General features: G+C 34.3%; 1 protein-coding gene across 1 annotated transcript in view; it reads right to left on the bottom strand.

Annotated features, from left to right (window-relative positions):
- Nucleotides 1-25474, bottom strand: part of ADGRL3 (adhesion G protein-coupled receptor L3) — a 417871-nt gene that overhangs the window by 6003 nt on the left and 386394 nt on the right. Inside the window, exon 19 of the mRNA XM_080796369.1 lies at nt 20630-20726. Coding sequence (XP_080652495.1) covers nt 20630-20726 — 97 coding nt within the window. The remainder of the gene's footprint in view (nt 1-20629; nt 20727-25474) is intronic.

Below are 25474 nucleotides of genomic sequence, written 5' to 3'. Positions count from 1 at the left end.
ACTAAGATATATTTTTGGTCAGTGGTAAAAAGAATTACTTTAAGCACTACTACAGTTTAACATCTTAAAAAATTTTAACACATAAAACAGTTAAACAATTTCACTCCTGACTCTGAAAAACATGAATAAAATGATTTACTTTTATTTTTAAGAAAAGTCAGTAGACTTTATTTAATTTACTGACAAACACAATAAATCCATTCAGAAGAATCCTTTGTGCATTTATTGATAAGAGCAGTATTGAGTAATAAATTTCACAGGAATAAAACTTTATACCTATATGGTATTATTTTAAATGTTGTGTTGAGAAAACTTCACTTTCATAGTGTTTATAGTAGTGTTCCATCCTTAGAAAAATCCCCTAATTTATGATACCGGTAAAAATAAAATACGAAGGCAGATATTGAGTTAGGGAAAACATAGATTAATAATTATTAGTTGTTCATTACACAAGGCATTAGAAATTAAATCTGATAAAAAAGCTGAAGAAAAGGTTATCTAATTTTTTATTTGTTTTATAACAATATTAAATAATATAAATAAGTTAAACAATTTTTATGGTATTTTTTAACTCTTTGCATAAAGTGAATGTAGAATAGATTTAATTTGCAGATACGATGCAAATCCTCCCTTAACATTACTGAAAACTTACTGATATGTCAGTACATTGTAAAATGTTTATAATGACACAATTATCTGTCACTTAGCCTAATTTAAAAAAAAAAAAACACAAGCCTTCAAAAGTCTGCAAAATTGTTCTGTCGAGCCACATTTATTGTGCCGTGAAATGTACAGTTCATTGAGTGCCACAGTGAAACAGGGACATTGACAAAGGAGAGACGACTCAGAAGGGGAACCATGGAGAAGGACCCAGAAACTCTCTCATATTGACGGCACTAGGGGAATGGAGGACCAAAAGAAGCCAGATGAGCTGCTTTCAAAGTATTTAAAAGGACTAACACGGAGAGCAGAACACTTTGTTCTTCTTTGCTCCAGAGGGCAAATCAAAGCGTCCTGCCCAGGGGCAAATTTCAGCTCACTGGAAGGAAAAAATACATGTAACAAATGGAGCATTTCAACCATTGAAAGTCTGAAATCCTGAGGTGCGAAGGGTCCCATCAGAGAGGCACACGGGCTGACAGAACGTCAGCACGGTGGGGAGGAGGGTCCATGAGCTCCTTCTTTTGATTCTAAGACAGGCAGGCCTTATGGAACTTGATAAATCAAAAGTTCCCTTAATTACTTCATCTTAGTGAGAAACGGTTTGACCATATTCCTGAAGTCACTTCCGTGTTACTGACTTCAGTATTTCTGAGGTAATTTAAAATCATCCTACGTTTCTGGCAAGGTGTCACGTAGGAAACTCAGAAGGTTTTAGACACCCGGGGGCAGTGCTGTAACACGCACACTTGTATGGAACGGCCAAACACACCAAGTTTTACTCACTTGCGACACTCAAATTTCACCTCTGACTGAGGAGGAAAAGAAAGCACAAAGATGCCCACCGAGAATAACAGAAATTTTATTCAAAATGGCCTGGGAAAGCTAAATACTGCTAATCTGTCACATCCAACTTCAAAGAACCACTTAAGCCTCTTTGTTACAGTGGATTTTCTTTGAAATATAATATTACATAATTGGATCCCTAACTAGGGCTTTTCCTTTAGGAAACTTTTATTTGAATAGTTCTTTCCTGTGGTCTCTTCCATAGGATATGGATATTTTTAATTTCTTGCGCTTCAATACATTTTTTTATTCTTAGAAAAGGTAGAGCCATGTCTAAACACTTATACTAGAAGTGGCTTTAAAGAGATTTATGGTTATTTATTTGACACGCAAATAAATTTCTTTATCCTTTAAAGCTGGAGGATATTCAGAAGAGCCATATCCCAAAGCCTTGTTTTTCACACATAGCCACAGTAGGGGGAAAAAAAAATCATGACCTTCCTGGGCCAGCTCACCTTGCTAATGGCAAGCTAGTGTGGGACCTGACTTGGTATCGTTCAGTTCAGTAGCAAACTGAATGGCTCTTTTCTCCACGGCTTAGTTCCATGTAATTTTCCATGGAGTTGCCCTAAGTGCTTTCGCCAATACCGATGCCTTGAGCCTAGAGTGTGCGTCATGGCTTAATAACGTAAGCTCATTTTCCTGGTCTTATAACCCTGAGAGTCTTGAATCAAGTCCTCCTTTATCTTACTTACCTTAAGCAAATGTCTCATTTCTCAAAATAAATACAAAGGTATTTAATATAGAAATCAATCAACAACAAGAAAAGCACTGACACATCACAATACATTTTATGACGTTACAGAGAAACAAACACAGATTGATGAATCAAGCATTCGTTTATCAGAAGGAAGGGATCCAGCTGTTACTAAGGAAAACCTAAGGAAAATGGAAAATAAAAGCACCAAGAGGGGTGGAAGACGAAAGGAGTCTGTGTGTCTGCTTCCAAAAGAAAGAAAGGCAGGTGGAAGGAAAGAAAAATAGAATGTGGCCATAAAAGCTACATAAAATGGGACTCTCACTTGAAAAAATTAAGATAAACTCCAGCACACCTTGTGCGTTGTACATGCTGACAGAAGGGTTGTTACAGACCGCCGGTTCCCCAAGCAATGTATTATAGGGATTGTTAGTACCATGCGGACGAAGCAGAGCATTGCTTATAAGATGATTAGCCATGGCTCCTGGAGCAGCCCCATAGAAAGACAGAGAAAAAAAAAAAAGGTCAATCAGGCAAATGTGTTTGAAAAAAAGAAAGGAAACATTTAGAATGACAACAGTTGATACAGTCCTGATTACAGGCAGGCAGCTAATTAGACTCAAAAATATATGCCACTAAAGCACACATGTTTCCAATAATGCACATATCCGAGAGTCAGTGGGAAAGAAAATGGTTTACAATGTTGATTAAGCCACATTTAGGGTGTTCTCTTTCCCAAAGTGTAAGCAAGAATTTATTCCCATGCTTGCTAAAAATTAAAAAAAAAAAAAAAGATTAAAATTAAAAAAGCAAAATACAATCTTCCATACAAACAAAACAAAACAAAAGCTGGAAAAAAATTAAAGCACAGAAAGAAAAGCCGAAATAAACAAAACACTCCCTCATTCACAGAAACCACTGGGTTGTTCTCAATGAAAATAAAAAAAGAATAAAAGGCAACATTTACGATAAAACACTCATTTGGAGAGCAGTTGTTGACACAACAGAAGAATTTGACATTTCTTAAAATTCTATGGAAAGCACTTCCTTAAGTTGAAATAAAATAATACATAATCACTCTTATTAGTACACCGTAGTAAGCATACTAATTAGGTGAATTTACAAATCTGATAAAGTAATCATATGGATATTATTTTAAAATATTTTAAAAAAATATGCACTCTGTAATATCCAGCACATATATAATTCCATTTTCCATTTTCCAACTGGTTGTTTGAACTTTGGCACAGCAAAGTCGCAGAGTAAAATTATTTCATCTCTTTGTGAATAGAGGTACTTAGTTCCAAATATATCATCAGTTTGAGTTGCAACCTCCCACTTTCCAAAACTGCTTAACCAAAAAAACCCAAAAGATCACAGTAACAGTTTTATTAAATATAATTAGGTCGTGTATAACATGAAGGCAGAATGCATGTTTATGTTAGTTGATAAAGAAAATGTGACTGAGGACAGGAAAATGTAAATTGTATGGGGATAATCGGGTTGAACACAAATATAAGGTTACTTTAATATATACATTAGAGAATGAAAATATGATCTATAGACCAGGAGAAAATATTTGCAAACAAATGCACACATATTTGCAATTCAACAAAAGATTAGTATCTGGAATATTGAAAGAACTCTCAAAAATCAACAGTAAAACAACAACAATAAAAAACCCCAAAACAGAAAACAAACAAACAAAAAAAACCCAATCCAATTAGAGAATGGGCCAAAGACATAAACAGACATTTCATAGCAGAGGATATACAGGTGACAAACAAGCCCATGAAAAGAATTGCTATTAGCTATAGGGGAAATACAGCTTAAAACAACAATATGATATCACTAGACACTGGAAATTTCAGTGGTGACAAAATTAAATGCTGGCGAGGATGAAAAGAAAGTGCATCATTCACACTTCGCTGGGGGAATGTAAGAGAGTACAGCTACTCTGGAAAATAGTTTGACAGTTACTTATAGAACTAACCATGCAGTTAGGGTACCACCCGGCAATGGTACTCTTGGACAGTCATCCCAGATGAAATGGAAACTTATGTTCCCATAAAAACCTATTCGTGGATGTTCACGCAGCTCTATTTATAATAGTCTGTAACAGGAAACAGCCCAAATAGCTTTCAGCTGGTGAATGGTTAAACAATCTGTGGCACGTCCTTATAATGGAATACTACTCAGCAATAAAAAGGAACGAGTACTGATACGCATAACAAACTGGAGGGATTGCTGGATAATGAGAGAGAGTAAAAAAGACAATCCAAAAGGTTATGTACTAGATGATTCCATATATATGGAAATTATTTATTTATAATATATACTTATAATTTATTAATATATATAAATTTTATTAAACATTAAATATTAGTTAAATATTCGATATTAATTAATGAATTAATATGGATACCATTCTTGAAATGACAAAATTATAGAAACAGGGGACAGATTAGTGGTTGACAGAGTAAAAGATGCAAGGGGGAAGGAAGCGATGTGGTCATATGGTTATAAACAGGCAACATGAGGCTTCCTTGTGGTTATGGAGCTGATCTGTGTCTGGACTGCGGTGCTGTGAACACCACCTACTCTTGTGATAGAATTGCACTGAACTAAACACACACACGCACGCACACACAAATACAATTAAGTATAAGTGATATTGAAGACATCTGAACAAGATTGCTCGATATTGGTCAGTATCTTCGCCATGATTTTGTAGTATAGTTTTACAAAGATATTATTGAGGAACACTGGGCACAAGGTACACAATCGCTTCATTATTTCATTTAACAGCAAACGGATCCAGGATTATCTCAAAATAATAAGTAATCTATATTGAATGAATGAAACAAAAACGTTTAATAACTTGTAGAAAATGTAAAGGGCGCCTGGGTGGCTCAGTGGGTTAAGCTTCTGCCTTTGGCTCAGGTCATGATCCCAGGGTCCTGGGATCGAGGCCTGCATCGGGTTCTCTGCTCAGAGGGGAGCCTGCTTCCCCCTTTCTCTCTGCCTGCCTCTCTGCCTACTTGTGATCCTTCTCTCTCTCTGTGTCAAATAAATAAATAAAATCTTAAAAAAAAGTAAAAAAATGGAGAAAAGGCTTGGCTATGGTAGTTTTTATTTTTATTTTTTTTCAAAATCAAAGTTCTTTGTGATACAGTTAATTATCAAATAATGCATATTTTATCTCATGTTTAATTTTTTTTGTAAATAAGTTCTATGCCCAACATGGAGCTTGAAATGATGACCCCGAGATCAAGAGCTGCATGCTCTACTGAGCCAGCCAGGTGGCCCAAATAACACATACTGTAACCTCAAAAATGGGCAAGTGAACACCTCTAGATTTATAGGACAATATAGCTTCTCAGATCTCTAGAGCTGGATTGATTCCTTTAGGAAATAAGCCATGTGCCTGTATTCTATAAAACCTGCAAAGAATTAGCACAATTTTTCACTTATTAAATGAGAATTTGCTGAAATTGTACAACATATACATTCAAATGGTTTTAACACAGTTGAGACGGCAGATCTTTAATTTATTATACAGTGGATCATTCAGGCTATTACTTTTCACTGATAAATACATAGAATACTTGCAGAAAAACTACAAAGAGTTGGCTACAGTGCCTTTCAGGTAAGAAATGGAATACTGTAAATCTTAAGCATGTATATCGTTGATGTTACACAAATTTAAATTGTTAGAGACTAGACTGCGTCTGCACAACATTTTTAAAAAGCAAATTGACTGTAAATTGTACCTGCTACCTAATATTTATTATTGTAGCTTCTTTTAAGTAAAAAGGAAAGTTAGTCTTCCAATACAAATAATTACTCTCTAAAATTATTCTAAGAATTTCAATAGGAAATGAAAAGTGCAAACAACTTAAAATGAACTAGGGTAAAAACCTTAGAAATATAAAATTGCTCAATTACATTCCTTCACAGATCAAATAAGGGTTAGACCCTTATGGCTGGGGCTTATATCTGTATTTCTATACATTTTCTTTCATGACTACATAGGATGTAATTTGAACTAAATAAAAAACAAATAAGCTACAAAGATTGCCTGCTACTCCCCTCCTTGCTTCATATAGATTACAAAAGAAAATATTCTTTTGTCATAGCTGTCTCTATATATATTCTTTTCTATACCAGTGTAAAAGAATACACTCTTTAGTGCTTTAGGATAAGGAAATAGGGGAGTTGGACAGAACCAATCATAAGCAAAAAGCAGGTGAATCAATATTCTGTGTTCTCTTTATCATTGTTTATACAAAAATTAAAAATATAAGGACATAAAACTTAATCATACAAAAATGGAGTTCTGTAATTGAATTCTAATGAAGCTATCAAAATTGTGATAGAAAATCCATCTGGCTCCAGCTTTCCCAAGCATAAAATTCTCTTCCAGTTTTTCAAAGTATTTTCTAGTTTTCGATTGTACTTGAAGACACCTTTATTAATCAAACTACTAACATAGGAAGACTGAGTTTTTTAATCAATTCCTGCTAATCTGGAAAGGCCAGCAACCATCACAGAAATGCGACTGGTACACAGCCATGCTGTGACACAGTCTTGATTAAACGCGACAAGGTTCAGTCCCAGCCACAGGGCTTTGGTAGGTGGCTTCCTAAAATCGGGGCACAATCCAGATCAGATAGTGATCTTACAGCCAAATGTGTGACATGCAGTCACAATTAGAGATCCACCGGCCTTTAAATCTACAACCACACAAACACTTATAAAAACAGTCTAAAACTTTCCAACAAAGTACACTTTTTTATCATTGGTATTAAGGACCTTTTTCCTCACAGAAAGTAAATCAGTTATGCATCAGGTTTATGGATTTGCTAGTTTGAAAGAATAAGGGATATGTCTGAGTAACCAATCAGTTATCTATCATTTGATTCCCCTAGTGTGAGAAGGCGATCCTTTTTCCAAGGACATTCAAAGCTTGCAAGAGGTCATTCTTCTGTTGCCATTCCAAACAAGTGCAACAAGGCATTATCACATGGTTCCTACAGTCCCCACTCACAGTTAGTCACATCAATGGTACCACTTTGAAAGGTGGCCCTTACTCTGTCAGGAACAATGGCTTTTTGCCAATGCCTAGAACTCGGAAGTGAAAACTTGTATAGAGCCTGTCTTCTCGGGTCTTTAGTGTGCCGAGTTACTTTTGTCCTTCCCTATAGCTGCACTGCATTTCACCTGTCTGTGCTGAAGCCTATGCTGTTTGCTTCTGGCTGTTCCCCCAATCTACTCAGGTCACTTTGAGTTCTGATACTATTTTCCAAGCTTCTGTCCATCCTGTCTCTTCCTCTTCCCTCCGACTAACTTCTGATTTGTAAACTTCCTTTCTAATAGCTGTGAAATTGTGGCCGACTGCCAAGAAGATCAGTGTTTACAGACCATCTGTCACTGTTTCTCAGCTGAAAGTTAAGCTTACTGGTTGGTCAGGTTGAAGACACAAATAGGCTGATGTTGGGGGGTTGAGGAAAAGATAGTTACAACACTGCGTATGGGAAAAGAACGTTTATGTGCAAATTTCACTGGAATGTAAGCCCCAGGAAAGCAAGCAACACATGGGGGTTTATTACTACCCTTATACCAAGTGTCTAGAATAGTTCCTGGGGCTCAGTAATATTTGTTATTTAATGAAAAAAATGTGAACTCGGGGCGCCTGGGTGGCTCAGTGGGTTAAAGCCTCTGCCTTCGGCTCCGGTCATGATCCCAGAGTTCTCGAATCGAACCTTGCATCAGGCTCTCTGCTCAGCAGGGAGCCTGCTTCCTCCTCTCTCTCTGCCTACTTGTGATCTCTGTCTGTCAAATAAATAAATAAAATCTTAAAAAAAAAAAAAAAGTGAACTCTATGGCAGCCTTCATGTATCAAACTAAAGCAAGTCATTTCATCAATTATGAGCAGTCTTATAATTTGAACAAATTTCTTAGGAGCATCAATCGTCCAATCCCTATGTGATTTCTTTCTTTCCTTCTGACACTATAACAGGTCCTATACTATTGAAATTTTAAAGCAGAAATAGACATTCACATAATTATTTGGAAATTCAAGATGCTACCTGAATGCTAACTGCAGATAATATGATAAAAGGGGGGAAACAGCTTGGCACAGGCTGCTGAAAAGAGCTCAGAGTAAAAAATCTCCAAGTGACTATGTAAGAATAACTACTCCTTAATTATCTGATTCACTAAATCCTGGCTACATTCTAGTCAAAACTGCTCCTTTACCATCACAAACAAGGGTCAGCTCTTTAAGAAAACCATGGAAAAGGAATTAAATTGAATTTCAATATACGCGAATCATCAATAAAGCTGTCCACAGAAAACCAAACACGAGATCTTTTCTGGTGACAACAGGACACAAAGCATAAAGGGCTTTCATACCCCAACCTGAAAAACTCTGGGAAGTTTTTCTGACCATTATTTGAAAGTCGGATCCTAAAGCCACTAAAAAACACTAAATGCAAAATCACAGATCTTTTAAGAAGAGTCTTTTTTCTTTTTTACTTAGTTTCTATCTGAAGATGGAAAAGTTTCTGAATGAGTGCAATTTGAACGGAAGAATGACGAGGACACTCTTTCCAAATGCATAGTTTTACCACGAAACTGTTGTATTTCTTTCCTTATGAAAATAAAATAGGTGTTTTGACACGGGGAGGCCTTGAACGACAGGATTGTCTAGGTTGGTTCAGTGTGATACGTGTAATTGAGGCCTGGAAATTGAACGTAGAGCAGCAGGCTCTGAAACTGTGAAGTAAAAAAAATAGATCTGAAAAAGAGATGACAGTTGAATCCCACTTGAATCCATATTATATCATTCAGAAACCTAATTCAAACAACGTCTCTTCTTGACAGCAGGCTAACAAAAGTACACTGAAAAGCTCTTAAAATAACTTGAGTTGTCACTCGGCTCTGCCCCTCACACTTTTTTTTTTTAAATGTGCTTTCATTCTTATTTGTTCTTATGGGGGAAGCCAAGTTGTCTACTTCTAGACCTTGGTGTTCTAATGAACCAGCTGAATACAGCATTCTTGAGAGTTGCATACCAACATTACTAATTTTTAAATTCTTGTTATTTATGAATATCTAGAATGGTAAATGTTCGTTTCATTCCAATAGAACAGTTTTACCTGGATAGGTCTTTCTTCTTTAATATACCTTGTCCTCCATTCTGTTCCCTCATGGTTCTCTCTCCCTTGATACGACATATTTTGCTTTTATGAAGTCATTTCCAAGACATATATTGACTAATGCATATAAATCAGAGCTCTGTAGAAGGCAGAATTACTACTGGATGACACCTCTCTGCTTCGGTCTTCAGAACTTGACTTTGACCCATAAAGGAGACTCTTCATACAAGTAAAAAATAGTTTCACTAAAGATGGCATTTTTCATGGAATTATAATACTAACTTTGGCATTAAGCAAAGGGATCTTCTACCAAAAGATGGTATATATTGAGCTGTGAGACTCTTAAAATTGAATGTAAAACTGTATGTTTGTGTGGTTAGTTATGCGTGCACACATGACTGCATTTCTTTCTTGTGAAAGTGTCCCGTGACTCTGATTTCCTTTACAAAGAGCTAAGAAAACTAGTATAGAGAAAAAAAAAAAGAAAAAGATAAGTCTTTTTCTTTAGCACATAAACTACATTATAAACAAGAAAACTGGAAAAAGTGAATCAGAAGTACCCCAAATACATCTTATGACTATAAGAATCACCTGATGAGCTGCTGTATAATATAATAGAGAAAGGTTATAATTTAGAATTTATAAGTGAGTAAGATTTTAATATTATTTAATCTATTACCATCATTTACTACATAAACATTTATAGGCCCAGAGACATTAATAATTTATTCAAGGTCACACCTGACTCTGGTAGTTTTATTCAAACACATTTCAATCAGCGATTTTCAAACGTTTTTTAGCATCCTCTCCCGAAAATATGTTTCAGTGAAATTTTATCAGGAGCCTTATAGGAGTGCATTACTTTTCTCTTATCTGCTTTTCTATAATGCTCAATTATTTAATTTCCATATTCATGTGTTCACTAATATTACATAAACAAACAAAAATGAAAGTTAATCAACAAAGAGACTTCCAGAACTCTGGAGAACTGATTCAATAGGTATTATCTATTGTAAGCATTTTTTCCTATTTTTTCTTTGTCTGTGTAACAATACAATATCAACATCACACACAATCTACAGAAAGAGTGCAAAAATGATCAAGTTCAATTTTAAAGGGCTACTTTATAAAATAGCAACAGCCATTTGAATCAAGACTAAGTTGTTTATAATAATGAACAAAACTAAAAGAATCTACATGCTATCCTTAAAAATAATATAAAAATCACAGAAAATACAATTTTATAATTTGTACTATTTTTATTCAAATAATTAATGAAGTTATGAAGTGTCAAAGAAGAAATACTTTATTGAAAGCCAAGAACCCTTTCAGCACTTTTTTCTAAAGTCATAAATTGAAAAGCTGACATCTTGATTTATCACGCTGTGCACTTTTAATAGCCAACAAGTTTGCTATTAAATTTTAATCAACCTGCCCTATTAAATTTCTTTCAAATGGTTCAGAGATTCTTCAGCTTTTTTAATAGCAAATTCATTCACTGGGAATCTATTAATACAGACTTCAACGACATGTTTTCTTCAAAGTACAGATTGGGTTATTGTTAGTTCAAAATGAAATTAAATGTTTTGAATGCAGAGGTGTTGTCTCTGTTTCAAAAGATAAGCTCAGAGTTTCAGATATGGGAACCCTATAAATTATTTCATCTATTCCCCTTTATTTTGCACTAATTGGTTTTATATATGTCTTCTTGTTCAGACACATGAGTTTTTCTTCAATAAATACTTAGAAGTCAAGTTACTGGGCCATACATTCTACATTTCAATTCAGAATATATTGCCAAAATTCTGTCAAATGTATTTGCACCAATTCACACTTCCATGAGCAGTAGAAACCTCTCAGATTCTTACCAGGACTTAGTATTGTAAGCTTCACATTTTTACCAATCTGATCAGAGTATACAATGATATTTCATATTACTGTTAAACTTTGTATTTCCCTGATTATCAAAAAGATGCGGTAATTTTTCATGTCTATTAGCCATAAGGGTTTCCTATTTTGTGAATTGCCTGTTCTTATCTTTTGCCAATATATATTGATTTGTAGACATTCTTTATATAACACGGCATAACATTTTGTTTGTGCTATGTTGTTTACACCTTCCCCCAATATCTTACTGTTACGAGTACTGTTTACATTTTGAGGCAAGAAATTTACCTTTCTCTTATAATTTATAATCTGTGTTTTGTTTTTAAGAACTCCTCCTTTAACCTGAAGTCTAAAGTTTATATATATATATATATACACATATATATATGTATATATATGTATATATATATAAAAGCTCTAAAGTTTTATTTATTATATATTTTATGTATTTTATATTATATCATATATTACATTATATAGTGTAATTATATCTAATAATTTTACATAATTAACTGGAAGCAAAACTGCTTAGAGATCTTTGGTTTTCTGACTACTCAAGCCAACAGCAGCAAAATTAAAACTCAGAATTCTTGGTGAATCTTTACTGCACAATGGTGTAAGTGGTTAATCTGCAGTTGACATGATGAACATACACCATTCAGACATTCATCTCTAAAACTCATCCTTTGTGGCGAAAGGCATGTATTTCTGTGTGCTCTTAACTTGGGACTTGTTGAATGCATTTGGACATTTTTTAATACATTTCGTAGCACTACAAACAAAAAATACTAAGCCTAAAGATAACGAGCCAAGTTTGCTTAACCACAGGCAAAACAGCAGTAAATTACAGTTCTTTTTAGTAAATCAAAGGCATTTCGCAAAGGAATATTTGTCTTTGCCATTCACATTATAGCTACTTAATTAATTTTCTCTACGTTGGATTATCTCTTGATATGTTAATGGTATGTAGTCAGTCCCAAAGCTATATGTATTTGTAAACCACACATTCCGTGTGCATTTTCACTTAATAAAACACACCTCAGAAAAAAAGAAGGGAAGGAAAGCATAATATAATTACTTAACAATATGAAATGCTTTACCATCGTGAAGGAAACACGACTTTTTGTATAATGCTCTGCCCTACATTGGCATACTTTCCTATATTGAGCAAATTATATAGCTTACATGCAGAAGGTCTATCCTGGCTAAAACTTGCATATTAAATTTGGAACTGATATTTAAAAAGATATGTCTGAGAAAAATAAGTTAAAACAAAGTATCTGTGAATAAAGAGATTCTTGATAACATTCAGAGAAGGCCTGTTTTATCACATAATCATAATCAGTTCTGTTCCGTTTAGCCTGAGTCTCTTTCAGGAAACTTACATTGTTTCTACTTTTCTACAATAAGATTAACTATCTTCCTTCAATCTGGGTATCCTCTCCAATCTTTCTTAATTCTCTAGTGATTTTTCTAGGGTTGTAAATTATGTTCTATGAACGTGATGAGTAACTTGTCTTAGTTGTTGAAGCACCCGCATTCCTTATAATGATAAATTATGAAGAAAGTCTATCATGAAAATCATAGGAGAACCTATCACATAAACACTTTTAAATGGCATGCAGTATATAAGGTTGAGCTATATAAAGTGCATGCTTCTGTATGCAATGTAATTCAATAAACTAGAAGCTATTTTAATTGGATACTGCACAATTACTGGTAATGACAATTCAAGTATCTTTTTTCTAATGAGGACTCTTTGCCTAACCATATATTCCTCTTCCATGATTTAATTTTTCATGTAATTGAATTAATTCCTATTTATTTTCAAAGTAGCAGATACAAATTAATACAATTTATTTCTTAGAAAAAAATAATTTGAACAAGTAATCACTTTGTTAACTTTGGATGCTGTGTACTACATTTATATCATCGCAAGCTTTATGTTTACAGTACAGTAGGAACATTTTTCCAGATGAGAGGTACAGTCGGGCTTGTTTTTAAATTTTAATTATAAGACATTTCATACTTTTTGTTAAAACTGGAATTAGCACATAAAGATAGTAAATTTAATTTATAGCATTATCAGTGTCTATTTGAAGTTAATGCAAACAGGTTTTCTACTTGTTCTAGGCACTTTTACGTTGTTCTGACAGAGGACAACATCAAATTCAAAAGTACAACTGTCTGGGCAAAGTTTTACCTTTGGTTGGTGCTATGCTGAATTATTATAGGCAGAAGCTATTTACCTGATTTTTAAACACAATCTTTGCTCTGACCAAAGTGTTCATCCTTTCACTGAAACATAAGAAATTAAAGATAAAAGGTTCTAACAATAAAATACCTTGAGACCTTCCAGCAAAGAAAAAAAGAATGATTATAAATATCTTGCAACCTAAGTCCTAAAATCGGGCAATAATGTATAGCAAATCAGCATATTCCATATCAAATCGTTCTGAAAAAACATTACCAATCCATCTCTCTCTATGTTCACAGTGTTTTAAAGTTTTTCTTTCCCTAAATGAATAGGATGAATCCACACTAAAGAAGAAAGCACAAAATAAAGTAGAAGGAAATGAATAGCATGTGAAGGAAATTAAGAAATAAAGATGTTAATACCTGTGGTGTTAAGTATATCATATTTCCACGGGAAGGGAGAAAAATATCTTTATTCTAATCTTAGCCAGGTTCATGAAAAACTGTCCTCATAAGAAAAGAGTGAACATTTTTGTTTTCCTGAGTAGGGCTGTGCAGTCAGAAAGATCTTGTTTAGAATCTAGACTTCATCCTTTATTAGCCATTCCACTTGGACAAGAAACCAAAAAACCCAGCTTCTTCATGGATATAAAGATAATGGATGAATAATGAATAGTGTCCAATAGATAAAATCGCAGGTATACCCACTAAGGGAGAAATCCCAAAGCATTCAAAAACTATAAAGAGCCACATTGTGTTCTAGTAGAGAAAAGAATACCAGGGATTTCTGAAGAGAAGTTGAGTATGTACATTTAGTTCTAAAAAATAGATTTCTTTTTTAAAAAATTACATCCCCAGCAACTTATATGAAACAATAGTAATATTTCAAAAATAAGTGGGAATGTTTTATAACACCATATTTAGAAATTAGTAAGGTAACTCACTGCAGCTTGTTTGATTTATACTAAGGAGATAAGAGATACCGCTAACTACAAATATAAGGCAGTGAGATAATGAACTATAATAATAAGGAATCTACATAGAGAATTCTCTTTGTGAAGGTATCTATAAAAGCTATAATAATAGTAATAGTAATAATAGTAAAGTACAAACCATTTTTACTATTGTGTAGTTGGCTGTGAGAGGTTGGATGATTTAAAGGAGTCATATCAAAGAGACAAAGTTAAAAGCAGAGCGTGAGAAGGACTCACTGGGCAAGCATTTTGCAAGTTTTATTTTTCAATTCCTGCCAGCAATTTATAGCAAGAGCATTTGCCCCTGATTGCCTAGAAATCAATATTTAATATATTTCATTTTGTAATAGAGAATTCATTCTGAAAATTATTTGGTCTCCTTGAGTTAGGAATCAAGATATTAATAGCATTGTTTAATTATCTATTTGGCATAGCATTTCACTTTTAAAATCTGTACCTATTTTGCTTTTGTGTTATTAAACTGATTTTCCTAACACAGAAGATATCCTTATTTCATTGTACATGCAAATTTCACAAATAGATGTCAGATTATAGTAGGATTTGGTTACTATTTATAAACAACTTTATAACCCTTCAGAACAGCAAGACTTTTGAGAAATATGACATTTTATGCATATAAAGCCATATTATGTTTAATGAGATTAATAAAGTGCAGCAAATGAGTATGAAGGTTTCACCCTTTTAAGCTTTAATTTATAGAAGTCATTAATTGCAGCAAAACATCACTTACAACTTTTCATTTGCATTTTTCTTTAAAAACACAAGAGCAAAATATGTTGAGTAGCCTGAATATTAATGAGATGACAGGTGATTTATTGTGAAGTTTCTTCTGCCTTGGTGACCAACCTTCTGGGAAAGACAGTACGGGCTCTGAGAAGACATGAGCTTAAAATGGGCATGAGTCACATCCTTGCTCTGCTACGTAACTGATTATTTAGGAGGGCTGTCTGAGTTGCACTAGTGTTCTCTGAGCTTCTGAAGTGCAGGATAGGGCTTGGAGGGAAGAGAAGGCAGTGTTTGCTTATATCATTATCTAAGGTAAGGAGAAGAAATATTTTACCTTTATTTCTTCAATGCTAAAATACGGTTACAAATCAAAAGTGGAATGTACAACTAGGCAGATATAATGCGCATTTAATTTCTAATTTAGAAGAGACAATTCAGTTTTATTAGTTTATCTCTTTTTGTTAGCCTCAAGGGTAGCAGCATTTTAGGTAAATTATTTTTTTCTTTTACTTGGCATTCAGGTAACTACTTTATTCCTCCCACCTATTACTAGAAAATAAAAAGGAAAGAAAACCTTCAGTAGTAAATGATGAATTTTAATATCTAATTATCTGAGAGCAGTGGCAAGGATCAGTTTTCATTTGTTAGAAGATATAAGTGAACTTCGGAACAAAATAATGATAAGAGGACGTATCATTTGCAGGCACTGTAGTAAGGAACTAACATACATAAACTGACTCAGTCCTCTCAAGGTCCCTGTGAAGTGCTCTCTGTATCCCCATTGCATAGACACTGAGCATATAGAAAACTTACCAAAAGTCACAGAGTTAAAATTCCATTCTCAAAACTACCATGAGTAAATCACCAATTTGCAAAGTTTATTTGGTGATGCCTTTCTCCTTTTTATCAACAATGTCCCTAATGGGGGAGGCCATCTTTCGGTACATTATTGCGCCAGGGAGAGCCAAGATTTACCCTTAAAATTATGAAAAGATTGCCGTAAGTCATCATAATTATGCCGATTACATAAATTTACGGAGAATGCATGTGCAGACTAATACGAATGTGAACCTTGAAAGGAGAACCCATCCACTTTAATGAATATGACTGCAGAAGAGACAGTCTTCATGCACACAACACTTAGATTTGGCTTAAATAAATATAGCTTTACTGGTCAGACCCCCTTGTATAAAAATCTAAATCGCATTAAGTTCTATGGGAGGTTGATGAGATGGAGAATGGGAGATAGGGGGAAATAAAAATCCACTGTGCTAGCCAAGCTATTGTTTCAGAAGAAATGCCTTTTTGCTAATTCTGCTAAGATGGTTCACATTTCTGTAATAACGCTACAGTTGGGGAGGGGGTCGGGTGGAACAATTTTCATAATTCATACATCGTATTGGTAGCAGCTACCTAGCAAAACTTGATTTTAAACTGAAATTTCGGGTGTCAATTCAGCTAATTAAATAAAAAGAAAATGAGCAATGCATTTACATTAGTCACGATGAGATAAAGCCTAATAAAATCCAATTTCAGAAAATATCCCAATTTCTTTATAGATCTATGAAAGGAATAGAAATGTTTAACCATTAACGGAACTACCAGAGAAATTTCTCAGCAAATGCTTCACTTTGGGATCAAACTCAAGTTTTTTTTTGTTTGTTTGTTTTGTTTTTTTTTTTCCAAACTCAAGTTTTTAGAGGCATTGTTCATCTAAACTGTTCAGGATGAGGTTTGGCCAGCAGAGGTTGTGAGCTGGAGATAAGAGTGGGAAAGATTATGTTAGCTGCAAATTGTTCCTACCACTACTAGGAAGTTAGAGCTACTAGAAATTTGGGTAAGGGTTCTAAAAATCTGGGAGAAGCTTGGGGGAATTGAGAACTGACTTCAAGTTATGTGCAAATAGTAAATATTTAAATGAGCCAATGGATAACCCCTCCTGTGGGGTTTGTAAAAACTTGAGTTTGGATACGAGTTAATCCTCCTTTAACTCCCTATAATCGACTATCACATTAATGCTCTTGAAAATCTCCTTCTGGTTATGAAAGTAGCATCAGGGAAGTTAACGTGATCATAGTCCTCGGGTACTGGCCTCAAAGAAGTGTTAATTTACTTGGGTGAGTAGTGTTGTAGTAAATAAGTCAGAAGGGGTAAAATTATCTTACAATGTATAGGGAACATTTGGAAAACACCTTCACGAATATAGATATTCAAAGGACAAATGGAATGGAATGTGTAATGGAACGTTTTAAAGAGATGAGGTGACCAAATAATAAAATCCCAAAGAGAATATATAAGAATGATTACATGAATCCATAATTATCCATAAATCTTCCAAGGTTTTGCATGATTCCAAGGAATAAAGTCCCATCAGTAATCAAGTTTACCACACCGGGAAATCTAGATAGGTAATCTGATACATAGGTTGTAACAAGTTGGTTCTAGGATAGACTATTAAAGATGGTTTGAAAAAATAAAAACCATTGAGAAGGAGTTCTGTACTGTATGGTAGATGCTTTCTTCTTAATGGATCCCAAAGATGAGAATGATGAATTTTTGTTTGGAAGAACAGATGTTAAGACATACAAAATTGTAAAATAATTATTCTTTTGATGAACTAAGCAGTGGTATGAATAGGAAAGAAAACCTAAAGTAGACTTAAGACTAATTTTTAGACAACTTCTTATAGTTTTTGAAGGCCAAAACTAAAGATAAAAATAAGAGATTTAATGGATCTTAGAGAGAAAGGAAAATGGGGTTTAAATGAACAAAAAATTGCTAGCCGTGAGAAACTGAGAATGAATGGGAAGTTAGAATATATGAAGATGCAAAGATGTAGTGCCTAGAATTTTTATTTTAATAATAGGGAATATAGTCTTTTGACTAAACAGAGGTGAATAATTATGTTGCCGAGGTGACTGAAGTGTTTATCTGGAAAGGTGAATCTTGGATTTCACCTACCTAAATATGATACACACGCCTGAATGCAGGGAAGATAGGACCCTGGGAAATAAGACAAGATTAAAGAAGGAGGTTAAAGACTATCTTCAGAGATATAATATGAAGAAATAAAATTTTAAAGTACTCCACGCATCTGAGATAAAAAATAACGAAATGAGAATAAAATGAGGAGTTTCTGACTTGGGGGAACAGGGAATTAATACGGGAAATCAAGAAGATCACTGTGATGTCTACTACCATTAAAGTCACTGAGCAAAAGGAAGAATACCTATCCTAAAGGAAAAGATCACTGCCTGGACACACTTGAAATCATAAATTTAATTTAACCCCCTCCCCAAAGTCAACATTAGAGTAACTTATTGGATGTCAAGAAATTTTATACCCTTCTTCAAGAGTAACTTTAAGAAATACTTTCAAAACTAAAGACTTGAAAACCAGATTTAAACAGATGATCAGTCAATATAAATATTATTATTTTCTTAAAATATATTTCAAATTGACCAGTCATCCATATATCACATATTCCAAGCTGATGAAATTCTTGAGAAGGAACTAAAAAGGGCACTGCGATGTTATATGTGATTGACCTCAAAATCAAGGTGACAAAAATGTGTCCATTTAAAACAATTTTTAGTAAAATCACATACCTTACAATCTTCACATAAATTTACATCATAATGCTAGACAACATAATTTTACATGTTTTAAAAATAATAATTTTACATGTTTTAACCATCTTCACAGTAGGCTAATAAACAGTGCATCATTAGAATCACATGATCTCATCTTTTCTTTAAGCAACAATTGTTCTATAGTTGCTTTGTTTATTAGATACAATATACTCCTAATAATAAATCCTATTCATGGGGGTAGTTTTCTATCTAGGAACATACTGTAAACTTTCCATCTGTGGGATTAGACAATAAACAAAATCTGTCACTATGAAAGCAAATAAGTTCCTGAACTTCGGAGTCATTTTTAAGTAATTCATTCTCAATGACTTGCAAAGTATGTCCAAAGTTAGGGTATTCATATTTTAAAAATTTTCACAGACTAACCATTCAAACTAAACTTGAAAAAGAGAAAGGTATTTTGATGATAATATGTAAATCACAATCTAGAAAATAAAAACAGACTGTAATGAAACAAAATATAAGAAGGTGGGTGTTTTAAAGTATTTTCTTCATACTTGGAGGAATATTTGCATTCACTGTTCCTATGCTGGGCAAAAGTGATATAGGAAATTTAATATTATCACTAGGTTATAGTTATTATATCACTGTCCCAAATAACATATGAAAATCAATTAAGATTATATATAACATGGGTCCCTATGTCAAATTCAGCTTGGACACTATCTGTCCTAATTTGTTTTATGTAAATAAGATGCAAATCACTTGAGTAAAAGTAATTAAGAGCACCAGCATCTCAATTTTTCTGAATCATAAGCTGTGATTGTTAAATTATTTGTTTTAAGTAGTATTTAATGTAATAAAAAGCTGACAGAAACAGGTTTAAGTGGAACTAATAATCTTAGTTTGGGGATAGGAAAAGAAACAATGTTGATCATAAAAATAACTACTGAATATGTGCATCAAAAATATCTTTCTTAGGACAGTGTGATTGGAATAAGCTCATGCAAACACCATCTTTCCAGATAAAACTATATCGTAAGTATTCCTCAGCATAATCTGTAGGGTACCCTAACTCTATAAAAATATAGCATCTACCTATTTTTACTGTAATCAACCTAATTCTAATCTCCCCACTCCCCCCTCAACACCCCACACACATACACTAAAAAAGAGGGAGGGAAGAGGAGGGTGGGAAGGAGAAAGAAAAACAGAAGAATTAAAAAACAAAAAAATCAACCACAAACAAAACAGTAGATTAAAGGAACTTCATTTTAAAAATCGAAATGATGCCCTGGGAACATGATAACCAGAAGCACATAAACACACAGAAATCATAATATATATGTATACATATCCTTTTTCCTCCTAGATCTTTAAATATGCTGGAGAAGTTTAGTAGATACTAAGATTAGATGTGATTTTTACCCCAAATATACAGGCTGCCTCAAGTACATATTAGACAGTATATTTTTACTTTCACAAAGACTACGGAATTGCTCTATGCCTGGGACAATGTGCAACTCTATGATGCTTAGCAGACTATATAGCCACGTAATTGCCCATTTTCACTGCTTCCAATGAGGCCTGACAGCTCACCAGTTTATTACAGTGGCAGATGACTAGAAAAAGAAAGTTCTCGTTTTCTAACTTTTTTCAGAAGAGATTTCCTGAAAACTCGGTATTGAAAAAAAAAAAAAGGCTTATGAATAATGGAACACACTGCTACAGTCAACCAAGTTTTATAACCTTGCAATATTCCTATCACATGGAACAAGGTCCAGAAGTTGCCAAAAAAGCAATGCATTTAAGAACTTCTTAAAGTAATCACCAAAGTAATAAATATGAAAAATCATTTCTAATTACCTCTGTTGAGTGACGCTGAACTGTTTATATCTCCAGTAATGAAGGAAGACTCTGACTGCTTTCGGACCGTGTCATTCCACATTCTACGAATTCGGCTCTGGATGGGGAAAAGGGAAAAAAGGGAGATGAACTCACCAGGCAGTAAATTCTCACACAAATTATTCTTTCTCTTTCTGTCATAGTTATATGAGACCTTTGTTTCCAGCATCTGGCAACTATATAACTTCTACATGCTTGCAGTACAGTAGCACGAGAACATCTGAAACTAAATTAGTGATAATAATTGGTTCTCATTAAGTGTATTCCTAAATGCTTATACCAAAAATAATTGTACCTATGAAAAAGCAATAAATGTAATGTACTATACCAATTTAAACATGTTGAAGATATATAGACGTGTACTCTAGATGTAGAATTTAATAATTTTAGTTTCCAAAGTGAAACAAATTATTTTCATTGTAACTTTTATGGGAATGGGGTATTTAAATATGTATTAAATTGTCAGTTTTATTAACAAAAGATTTACTTTAAGAATTCAAAAACTTGCAAGAAAGAAAAAGTTTGGTAAGAAAAGAACAGAGTATTATTAAAATGCTACTAAACTTAACATCTTCCATATATTTTGTGAGACCAGTGTAATTTTACAGGTTACATATGATTTTGACTTTTCTTTCTTTTGAAGGAAATAAAGGAAGACAATTCAGCCTTATTCATTTCTTCACAGTAGGTAGTTTTATCAAGAACCAAAAATTCTTACATCATTATTTATATTCTCACAGTTTCCTAAGTGTCAGATAACTGAAGAAAGCGGTGTAATATTTTTCCATTTGGGGGGAGGAGATTTTTTTTTCTGGCTTATAGTTCTGCCATTGAGTTAGGGATCAAAAAAGTATTAAGAATCCTGTGAGGAAGAAAACAACCTATCTTCAGCTTTTCCAAGGATGAGATAATTTTAAGAACTATTACTACTAGTAATGGTACTGGCAAAACCAAGCTCACAAATGCATTATGCTCCAAATATATTTGAACTCCTTGAATAATAAGAGTATTTAATCTTAAAATACTAGACAATTTGTTTTATCAATCTTGGGACATGTTTATTCTTCAGAAATATTGTCTATATTGTTTTTTTTAGGTCAGCAACTATACACAGAGACACACTCCCTCACACATACAGAACAAAACTAATAAAAGAATTAGAGGAGCTCCTGGCTGGGCGCCTTCTCAGTGAGGAGACCATGTGACTCTTGATCTCCTGGTCATGAATTCAAGCCCCACGTTGGGTGTGGAGCCTATTTAAAATACAGAAATAAAATAAAAGAGATTAAAAATTTTTAAAAAATTAATACAATAAGAAATGATAAATTCTGAGCACTTGAGAAATGTTTCTATCAAAAAATACTTCAAAGCTTCAAACTGAAATACTGGAAACAATTCTCTCACATTTGTTTAATTAATTAATCCATCAACTAGTTAATTAAAAATATTAAATGCTCTCTACTGCATGCCAGAAGCTACTCTAGGAGATACAAAAAGAAAAGACAAAAAAAAAAAAAAAGATATCTTTGTCTTCATGGAGTTACTAGATTAGTTAAGTGATAGATGCAACAAATTATCACAAAAACAAATGCCAAAGTAAACAATATGCCTACAAAGCTCCATAGAACCATTAATTATTATAACTGAAAACTATGAACGCAAATGATGTCAACGGTAGGATGGATATATAGAACAATATACAACAATAGTAATAAAAAAGCAACATAGCCCCCTGCAGCAACATAGATGTCTGAGGAAAGAAAGAAAGAGGAAGACATAGATGTCTGAGGAAAGAAAGAAAATAGAAGAGAATAGGTACTGGGTGATTTCATGTGAATAAGTATCAAACACATGCCAAACAAAATGTACTGTTAAAACTTAAGATGGCGGTTACCTTAGAGGTGGATGATGGAGAAAGGTTCAAAGGGTTTCTAAGGTACTCCCAACATTCTAATATTTGACCCAGGGAGGGGTAATGAATCAATGTGCATACACCTGTATTTTGTCTACTTTTGTTAATGTTTGTTATATTACATAATTTAAAAAAAGTTTGAGTGCACATAAGGAGGGGAAATATCCTTGACTAGGAAGTCTGTGAGCCCACCCTGAAGAAGTGACATCTTAACAGATTTGATGGAATTATGATTGTTGTTAGGAGACATTTACATGAGCTTCCCCCTACCTCATCTTCTATTCATCTCCCCAACTTGGGCCAGCCACACTGGTTCTCTCGCCATTCCTTTCCAAGTCAATCATAGTTCTGCCTCAGGCTTGGTACAATTGTTTCTTCTGCCTGAAGTGTTCTTCCCCCCAGATACATGTATGAATAACTCCACCTCTTGACATTTTTGCTGAAAGATTTTCTCCTTAAAGAGACCTAACTTGTTCTGCTGTTCTACCCACCTAACCCTGCTAATTTCCTCCCGTAGTCATTATCATCTTATACAACCTGACTTATAATTATAATGCATTTATTTCTTGTATTTATATATAATATCCAGTATTCAATGTCTAATGTCTGTATTACATTTGAGGCTCCAGAAAAACAGAAATTTTGTCTTTTTTGTTTATTGATGTATCACACACTGAAATAATAACCTGGTATAAGATAAATATGTATGTATATGTAAAATATAGATTTTATGTGTAAAACATGCATGTTACATGTAAAATTTTAATACTTCAATTAATTCTTTCTATGTTCTAGGCTCTATACTATGTAATTTTTCATGTATTCACTCACTGAAATCTCACAAGAACTCCTTGAGGCAAGTACTCTTATTGATTAGAAAATTGATGTGAAGTTAATGAGCATATTCAATGTCACAGACTTAATCAGTGACAAAACCGACATTTGAATCCACTCAACTGGCTCCTGATCTAGGAGCTTAACAACTATATCAAATAATAGTTGAATAGAAAAAGGAGAAAAAGATAAAATATTGCAGCAGAGAAAAAGTATACATTATGCAGCTCAGAGTCAACCCCTAAATGTTCATGGGATGAACTGGGATGATGTGGGGGTAAAAAAAGGAAGTCACAGAAGACTAAATACAATAATATAACACTTCAGAAAAAGATTTTAAAAAGTGATAGTAAACATCTTTTTTGGAGGTGAGAAACTATTAGAACATGTCAAAGAAATGAAGAATGGAAGTTTTCTGGTTGCAGGCATGGTAATTGATTAGGGAGAGGTTTCAATAAGGAAAAATATATGGAAAATGTTCAATTCCTGAGTTGGATGTTCACTTCACACGTGTTCATTTTACTACTCTACTTTATAACTTAATGGATGTTACATATATTGTTTTATGTTTCAAATATCATATGATACATGTAAATACATCTATAGAGTCAATAAAACAGGTAAAAAATAGATTAAAGAAAGGTTGAACTTGAAAGGGTAATACTTTATGTAAGGACCTATTTAACCAGAGGCTTCCATTCCATTGTTGTTTAACCCTTAAACTGTCCCCGCTCCCCTTCCCTCGGGGCATTTACTTAAAAACAAGTCCCGGAAACCAGCTCCAGGTAACAAAGCCCAGAAACAAGGGTGGGTCAGGCCAGGTGGAGACATCCATCAGTGGGGGGGGTTGCATACTGTTTCCCTAGCTACCAAGGAGTATGGGCCCTGCCCTTTGGGCGCCAAGGTGTGATAGGCTTGTTCAAATGTCTACTAGGGTAAATTGTAATTCAACTGTCACCTAGCATGACTGTGCAGCTTTCTCTGTGTGTTACAGTTTCATTGGCCACAGGCCCAACTGCATGGCCTTTGCCCTTAAAAGCTAGTCTGTGAAACAGAGAAAGGTCGCCCTCTCTTGTAAGAGGTATGTCCCCGAACGTTTGGTCTGATTCTTTTTTTTTTTTTTTAAGATTTTATTTATTTATTTGACACAAAGAGAGAGAGAACAAGTAGACAGAGAGAGAGGGGGAAGCAGGCTCCCCGCTGAGCAGAGAGCCCTGTACGGGGCTCCATCCCAGGTCGGTCTGATTCTTGATGCTTGGCACGGAATAAAGCTTTGCTTGACCTTCGCTTTATATCAGTCTCACTCCTTTAATCACGGACCCATTTTTGGGGGGCATAACACTTTAGTTCATAGTTTTTATAAACATGCATAAACACAAACCAATCCTACACATATCTGTGAAGATCTCGTTGTGTGATTATGATTATGACCAAGCTTTAATAAGTGATTATTAGGGGCGCCTGGGTGGCTCAGTGGGTTAAAGCCTCTGCGTTGGGCTCAGGTCATGATCTCGGGGTCCTGGGATCGAGCCCCCCATCGGGCTCTCTGCTCAGCAGGGACCCTGCTTCCCTTCCTCTCTCTCTACCTGCCTCTCTGCCTATTTGTGATCTCTCTCTGTCAAATAAATAAATAAATAATCTAAAAAATAATGATAATAAGTGATTATTAGCACCAGAAAGTAGGTATGGGGGAGCCACTGGTGGAGAGGATTTTCACGTGTTAGTCTTCCCAGTCACACGCTCCTCCATTATCTACATGGAAGCCACATGATCTTTATTAAACGTGGATGATCTGCGGCCACTTCCTTTTCTAAATCATCCCACTGGGTTTCTAAAGTCATCAAAAAGAACTCTGCACTTGCATCTTCCAAACCATTATTGCTCCATCTCTAGCCTTCTCCTTTGGCTTCCTCTTCGATTCACTATCACCCAATTTAACCAATGACACTCCTTCCATTCCTGAGTTTGCAAGCCCTCCTCTACCTTAAGGGCTTTGCATTAGAGTTCTCTCACCTGGAATTCTCTTCTCGTGAATATCCTTCCTGTCATTCATTCCCAAA

The sequence above is a fragment of the Martes martes genome (genome assembly GCF_963455335.1).
Source record: "Martes martes genome assembly, chromosome: 2".
Lineage (NCBI taxonomy): Eukaryota > Metazoa > Chordata > Mammalia > Carnivora > Mustelidae > Martes > Martes martes.
This window is presented reverse-complemented; position numbering and strand designations above follow the sequence as displayed.